General features: G+C 39.7%; 1 protein-coding gene and 1 long non-coding RNA gene across 2 annotated transcripts; one reads left to right on the plus strand and one right to left on the minus strand.

The window, feature by feature from the left end:
• Positions 1 to 1957: 1957 nt before the first annotated feature.
• On the plus strand, positions 1958 to 6157 carry LOC131229429 (protein DETOXIFICATION 33-like). The gene is made up of 8 exons (XM_058225391.1): positions 1958 to 2351; positions 3579 to 4120; positions 4212 to 4301; positions 4431 to 4487; positions 4586 to 4824; positions 4961 to 5079; positions 5163 to 5249; positions 5618 to 6157. The coding sequence occupies exons 1-8, from the start codon at positions 2109 to 2111 to the stop codon at positions 5681 to 5683; spliced, it is 1443 nt and encodes a 480-aa protein (XP_058081374.1). The 5' UTR covers positions 1958 to 2108; the 3' UTR covers positions 5684 to 6157.
• LOC131229430 (uncharacterized) lies at positions 3042 to 3654 on the minus strand. The gene is made up of 2 exons (XR_009163321.1): positions 3515 to 3654; positions 3042 to 3331 (listed from the first exon to the last, which is right to left on the minus strand). It is a non-coding gene; the product is annotated as an uncharacterized LOC131229430 (long non-coding RNA).
• Positions 6158 to 7890: the final 1733 nt, after the last annotated feature.

A 7890-nucleotide genomic window follows, 5' to 3' on the forward strand; every position in this document is an offset into this window, starting at 1 on the left:
TCATTTGAATGGTCTGGATTGGAATGTACACGCACCACGTGTACAATGCAGGAGACATTACAAAAAAGATGGTGGACCACCATTGTATCATGTTATAACGTCCCCGAAATATGGGAGCCGGTTGATACGTCGGGAGCGGATTAGTTGAGACTCCGGCCTTACCTAAGACGGTGCGGCCTTTACCGTGGGGCCCACCTTGATGTAGGTATTCTGTATCCATGACGTCCATCCGCTTTTTCAGATCATTTTAGGGCATTGTCCAAAAAATGAAGAAGATCCAAATCTAAGGTAGACCATACTCTAGGAAACAGTAGTGATTGAAAATCGTACCATTAAAAACTTCTCAGGGTGCACCTTAATGTTTCCATAGTGTTTATTTACCATCCTATCGGTTGACAAGGTCACATAAGCCTGGATGAAGGGGAAAAAATGTCAGCTTGATCCAGAACTTTTGTGGCCCATTAATGATCAACCACCACTGTTTCCTATGGTATGGTCCACCTGATAATTGGATCTGCTTCATTTTTTGGGAAATGCCCTAAAATGATCTCGAAAAACGGATGGATGGCGTGGATAAAGAATACATCCATCAAGGTGGGCCCCACGGTAAGGGCCACACCGTCTTGAGTGAGTCTGGTTCTCACCTAGCCGCTCTCAGATACGTCGGCAGTGTCAAATAACCAATGAGAAAATACCAAATCCCTTCCATTTGCATTATATAATAATAATAATAATAATACTAAAAGCGAGAGACTTTTTTATACTCTGGCACACAATGATACACAGGCATTTACAAATTACATATAAATAGTACAATTAAACCGTCCAATTGTGGTACTGGTGCACATGTACGGTGAACCAGATATTAAGCTTATTTAATTATTTTAATCTAGCCGGTTTTATTTGAGTGCCTGCGTATGAGATACGCAGCCTGAGTATATAAAAAATACAGCATAAAGCATCGGGAACAAGGGAACAAGAGGCCGGTTTCTCTGTGTCGGCCCATCGTGATGTAGGGCGAATGTCCATTTCGACCATAAGGTGCGCTCCAAAACACGGGTGGGTCACACCACAAGGAACAGTTGGTCTGGGACGGCGTTAAAAACTTCATAAATTGTGTGGGGCCACCATGATTTGTACATGCCATCCAATCCGTTCACAAAATGCATCCCACTGATTTTAAAAGGTGTGGCCCACCTGATTTTTAGAACGGCCTGCTTTTTGGGACCCACGGAGAGCATGACAGGGCTCACATGATGAACAGTACGGATGTGAGCGACAAGTCATGGTATGCCCCAAACACGTAGTTGTGGAATAGGCTTATTCCACAACTTTGGCCCAAAAACGAGAAAGGACAATGACATTACACCCCCTAATCTTGATACGTAGACCCCACAGCACACATTGTAATGTAGTACATTTTCCACCCCCAGAACAAAACAGCAAAATGTTACACGTGTCAAAACCAGAGGATGGCCAAAGCAGCAAAATGTAACACGTCAAAAACCCAAAAGAAGAGATCACCCAATGCACGAAAGCCACAGCCACAGTAGGGAGGGAGATGTAGTAGAGGTTGCATTGTTAGGAAATGCTCCAATGCTCTCAAAGACTTAATATTATAATGCTCCTAGTTGCATTGGCTCATTTGGACAGTCTAATTGATTAATCAGAATTGTCAATTCAGTCAAAAATCATTTCATGTACTACAATGCAAAAAAATCATAAACAATCCATGATGGTCCTGACAAATCCATGGATCAAATTATTGATTTTGGTCTTTTTTGCATAAACAATCTAACCATTAATTATTAAATGTACTGATCAGATGGTTAACACTGTTAGATCAGAAAAATGTTTGAATGGTAGACCATGAGACGAGTACTGAACCTAATGAACAGTATAGATCAATGGATTGGATTGTCTAAGTGTCCACAATGCAACTAGGAGCACTATAACTTACAGTGCTATGAGAGCACCAGAGCTTTTCTCTACTATATTTTTAACAGAGCATGAAGACTTTTCTCTATTATGATTTTAACAGAGCTTGTAGAGGGAGAGAGATAACAGAGCTTAGAGAGAGAGAGAGAGAGAGAGAGAGCTTGTAAGCAATGGCAGGAGATGATATGGAAAAAGGAGGTTTAGAGCCATTGAAAATGCAGAAGTTGGGTTATAGGAGCTGGGAAGAATCAAAGAAGATGTGGTCCATAGCTGGGCCAGCAATTCTAACATCAGTGCTGCAGTTCTCAATTGGGTTTGTGACAGCAGCCTTTGTTGGGCGCCTGGGACATGTTCAGCTTGCTGCTGTCTCAGTTGTTCAGACTGTCGTTGAAAGCTTTGCATATGGGATTCTGGTAAATCATATATATATTGAGATTATAAGATGTCATCAAATTTCATGATATTTGGTGCAACCAAACACAGCCTTTGCCATTTTCTTTATCTTTGTTTGTTTGTTTGTTTGTTTGTTTTTTTGGATTTTATCTCTATATTTGTACATGTGTCTGTTGAATAAGTTGTTTTATGCTCCAGTTCAACATAAGTTTTTTTTTTTTTCCTTCGTGGTTTTTGCATTAAGGGAGGATAGGATTTTCTTTCTTCTAGTTGTATGTGTTGTTGGGTTTTATCACTAGTTTTATGGGGATTGTTTGTTTCATATATCAAAATGTGGTTTGAGTTTTGCTTGTTGTATCATAGGGATTGTTTGTTTCATATATCAGAATGTGATTTGAGTTTTGCTTGTTGTATATGCTGCAATACCAAGATTTTCAAGATTTCTTCTGTAACTTTTCTTTTATTAGATTTTTATTGGGGATGGTATACATGAGTTTTCATTGTTTGTTAAATGGGTTTTCTTCCTATTTGTCTACAAGTGCTTGACTGGGCTTCTTCTTCTTCAACATCTAAATTTGGTTTTTGTGTGAAAACTTGTTCATAGAAAAATGATTGTTGAGTGTCATTCGAATCTGTCTGCTTGAGTTTTATCTAGCAAAAAGTTGTGTTTGGACGATCGGTCGAATTGAATTTCCATTGTAAGTCTAATGAAGTGAATGGTTTCAGTCAGAATTCATATGGAAATAGTTCATAGACAAACAATTGTCGAGTCTCATTTGAGTCTTTCTGTTTCAATCTCATGTAAAAGAAAAGGTGCATTTGCATGCGAACAAAAGTGCAAGTATTAGTGTAATAAAGCAGAAATAACAATTTCCTTAGCATTCATATGGACAGTCAAGACTCCAAACTGCAATTGTGTTTCTTCCAAGTTGGTCATGAACCTGTGTAACTGAATGTTTTTGTCATTTCCTCCTGATTAAACTGGCGCAATTCACTTCTCCTGCACATCCAAATGCATCCAAAACATATAAATAAAACTGAGTTTTCAATAGAGTTTGATCAGCCTGCTAATCCAGAGAAAGAAATAATAAATTCCTCCATTTGGTCGGAAGCTTATTACAGAAACACAATAAAACCAATGAAATTTCGCTTGCCAGAGTCGATAAGATGTTAGAAAATGTACCTCTCAACTGCAAGATCCTTCTCTTTATCTGAACGTTCGTCAATTTGTTGTCACTCCCATGTAGCTAGGAATGGGAAGTGCACTAGAGACACTTTGCGGCCAAGCTGTTGGCGCTGGACAGATGCATATGCTTGGAATTTATCTGCAAAGATCATGGATCATAACCGGAGTTACAGCATTAGTTCTGACACCCATTTATGTATTCACCTCACACATTCTAAAGCTCTTTCGCCAGTCCAATGAGATATCAGAAGTTGCAGGCAGGTACTGCATATGGGTGATACCACAGTTGTTCGCATATGCACTGAATTTCCCAATGCAAAAGTTCTTCCAATCTCAGAGTAGAGTCTGGGTCATGGCCATCATCTCGGGGGCTGTCTTGGCCTTTCATATTCTGCTGAATTGGGCTTTGGTAACCAAGCTGGGATATGGCCTGGGGGGAGCTGCCTTAGCTGGGAACATTTCATGGTGGTTAGTAAATCTGGCTCAGCTAGTCTATCTAGTAGCTGGGTATTTTCCAGATGCATGGACTGGCTTCTCTTTATCAGTATTTCAGTCTCTCTCTGCGTTCATTAAACTCTCGCTTGCATCAGCCGCGATGTTATGGTCAGTATACTGATCTCCCATATCTGTGAAATCCCATGTTAGATCCGTGTATCAGTTACCTTTTGCTTACATGTGGATGCTTTGGTTTCAGCTTGGAGCTGTGGTATTTTAGTGCAGTGATCCTACTAGTGGGAGGCTTGAAAAACCATACAGCAATCGCTATTGATGCTGTTTCCATATGGTGAGCTACCTCTTCATTTCGGTTCCGTCTCATTTGATGCAATCTGCTTCTGTTTAAAAGATCCTGAAATCAAAACCAGGTTCCCCTTTCCTAATCTCTCTCATTTTCTTCTCTTGCTGAACTTGATAGCATGAACTTGGAAGTGTGGGCATTGACGATTGCACTAGGTTTCAACGTTGCTGTCAGGTCAGTAATCTCTCTTTCCTTGTTTTGAGGTAGTTGTATCAATTAAGCCATTCTTATATGGTTACGATGTCCTTCTTCATATTTTCAATTTCTTGCAGTGTGCGGGTCTCGAATGAACTAGGAGCAGGCCATCCAAAAGCTGCAAAGTTTTCAGTAGCAGTGACTGCTGCTGCATCAGCATTGGTTGGAGTTCTTTTCATGGCTGCAGTGCTCATCGCCAAGAGTGACTTCCCAAAGCTTTTCACAGAAAAACCAGAGGTCATAAGAGAAACATCCAAACTCGGGCTTCTTCTGGCAGCTACGATTCTTCTAAACAGCATTCAGCCCGTTCTACAGGGTAACTCCTCTCATCTGACATTGTTCAGGACAAAAACCATATCACAGGAGAGCTACATCTATGAGATCAAGCATTAGAAGTTCCTTACCGCCATCTGGTGAGGTAACATTTCAGCTAAGAATCCTGGAATTTGCAGGTGTAGCAGTAGGTGCGGGTTGGCAATTCTCAGTTGCCTTCGTAAATATAGGATGCTACTACTTTATCGGGTTGCCTCTTGGTGGCTTACTTGGGTTTAAGTTCAAGCTCGGTGTTGTGGTAAGTACCCAATCTGATATTCACAGCTACAATCAACAAAACCGAAAGGAAACAACCTACCTTGTTTCTTCCTCATCATGCAGGGAATCTGGTCTGGAATGTTAGCGGGGACCCTGATGCAAACAGTTGTTTTGTTGTGGATCATGTACCGAACTAACTGGGAGAAGGAGGTAACTTCCTCTGTAAACTATGCTAGAAGAAGTAGAGATTATGTTTGAGAACTCTATACAGGTGGAATCATGAAACAAAAAATGATGAAAGTCTGCTGGAGAAATATATTAAAACAACCAACCTAACATCAACCTTTGCGAGTTGCAATGTTTATATCTTTACATACTTCTCAATGGTAATTGCAAAAATGCTAGGTGGGCTGCAATCGTACAATGACTGTGAATCATTTACAACTTCAATTGCCATATACCTGTTACACCATAATAGGAAAACCTTTGTATTACACTGGGATTTGGATATAGAGAGCATTAGGGATATACAATTATCATGTCCTATGTTATATACTCTTGCTTATATCCGAATGCAGGCTTTGCAAGCTGAGGAGAGGATCAAAACATGGGGCGGACCATCTGAGTCTCAAGAAGCCTCATGAAAGTACGAGGACACAGATGGATTACAAGAAAACAGAGAGTCAGTGCAGGGGCAACCTGCCATAGAAGTGTAAAATAGAAGAATGGAAGAAGAAATTCTGATTAGTTGAGGTACCTTGTGTATTTGTTAATACACAAGAAAGGCTAGGCCCTTCTGTGGATGGTGAATATGGGCCTAACCTTTCTTTTATCTCTCTATATTAAAGTCAAATTAGGGTTTTAGATTGATTCTTTATTTGTTTGATTAGAATTCCTGTTTAGGAAATAGGTGGAATTTTCACTTCTATTACCAATAATATTTGTCTTTTCAACACTTCATTAATATATGGGCTCCCTCCCTCCCTCCCTCCCTTGCTCTCGTGCTACAGTAACAAGTATATTGCTCTACATATTATCAGAGCAGTCTTGACCGCGTTCCATCTTTTCTTGATTCCTTTTCTTGCATTCCCCTCTCTCTTTTTATTTCTCATAAATCTTGTGCCAAAATTACTTTAAGAAACCTAGGGTTTCTTCGTGGGTAATGGCTCGTGCATGATGGGTGTTTAACATTTATGTGATACTCACCCCTCATGTGGCCTGAACACATGTGGGCTGATCTCTCTAAGGTGTGGTGTTCACTCTGTGGGAAGCGTGCAAGTAAAGTGTTTGTAACTTGTGCTAGGTCAGCCTGTATTTGTGCAGGGCATGTGGTACTCTATTTCCCTTGTTCTCAATGGAGATAAGAAGTGATTTGAGAAACTGGATTCCTAAATCCATCTGATTTTTTGGGGGGCCAAATAACCTCTATTAAATTGAACGGAACAAATTATCTCAATGGTCTAAGTCAATTCAAGTATTTTTTAACAGCCAAAGGCAAATTAAATTATTCCACCACGGAGAAGCCAGATGAGAGTGCTAGTACATATAATCAATGGACCTAGGATAATGCTCAAATTATGACGTAGTTGTTGAATATCTTGGAATCATTATTAAGTGCAAACGTAATGTTTTTGGATACTAGAAAAGAAATATAGGATGCATTATGGGAGATTAATTCGTCTAACAAAAGCATCTCTCTTACGTTCTAACTACATGAAGAGATATTTGGAATTCAATAGGGGGATAAAATTCTGGGTGAATATTACTCAAAACTTAAAAGGACGTGGGAGGATAATAAAAATGCTCAGGCCAAATGATTGTAGTTTTACAATGCAATTCGGATTCCCAATTTGCACGCAGGGCCCACAGTTTGGTAATCCAAACAGTTAATATTGTGGCGCCCACTCTGAATGGTCCATGAACCAAATGAACACCATAATTGAAGGAATTCTATCTTGTTAATGGGTAGTCAAAACATATACAGTTACAAGAGAGCACAGCAACAACAGTTCATATTTGACCAAGAGAAGGCCAAGAATCATACAGCAAACATCTTACAAGCTGAGAAAGCAAGCTATCATCAAAGGCCACTGAACGAATCTCATTTGGCACGATGAAAAAAGTTGATGGTAAGGAAGTATGCATTTCATTTTTGATGAAATCCACACTCTGCTCAATTAAATGTTTCATTGGATCATGTTAGAAGAGAGGCCGATGATATGGCTTCAAGTCCGAAGCTCAATGGTAGACAAGGTGTGTTTCAACATTGAGGTCTAAAGATGAAGCCTAGATTACCTATTTAAAAACATATGAAGGTTCGAGCCCGTAGCTCAATGGCAGACAGCAGTTTTCAACATTGGAAGAAGAAGAAGAAGAAGAAGAAGAAGAAAAGAATCTCGGGCATGTCAAATATCTCTCTTTATATTGGGGAATCATGGCCCTGACTTGAATTGTTCCTTTCTTTCTCCTTGAATAAAACATTCAATTATCCATAAAAAATAAAAATAAAAAAATCCCAATCAGGGATTTTGGACATATTCATCACCCGCAGGCAGGACCATCATATCAATGGTATGGATCAACGAACCATAGGTCCCACCAGGCCAAACTGAAAATCCTGTGCAACCTTCATCCAAGCATTATATTAGCAGTTAGAACCACCTTTTTTTGTTAAAATTTACAAGTATTCATCAAGGCAGAGTTTGCAACAAGTTTATTGTTAGCAATTTCCCAATGCGTAATGCACAACTCCAAGATCGCCAAAATAACAAGTTTGGAGTTCCCCTCAGTAACAAGGTTCAGGAATTTCCATTCTAACTGCCTGAACGAACCCCTTCCATAGACCCACAAC

The sequence above is a fragment of the Magnolia sinica genome, chromosome 16, assembly GCF_029962835.1.
Source record: "Magnolia sinica isolate HGM2019 chromosome 16, MsV1, whole genome shotgun sequence".
NCBI lineage: Eukaryota > Viridiplantae > Streptophyta > Magnoliopsida > Magnoliales > Magnoliaceae > Magnolia > Magnolia sinica.

Coding starts and splice junctions, on each gene's coding strand:
- LOC131229429 (XM_058225391.1), top strand. CDS start 2,109: ATGGCAGGAGATGATATGGAAAAAGGAGGTTTAGAGCCATTGAAAATG. Junction 4,121..4,211: donor GCATCAGCCGCGATGTTATG/GTCAGTATACTG, acceptor CTTTGGTTTCAG/CTTGGAGCTGTGGTATTTTA. Junction 4,825..4,960: donor CATTCAGCCCGTTCTACAGG/GTAACTCCTCTC, acceptor TGGAATTTGCAG/GTGTAGCAGTAGGTGCGGGT.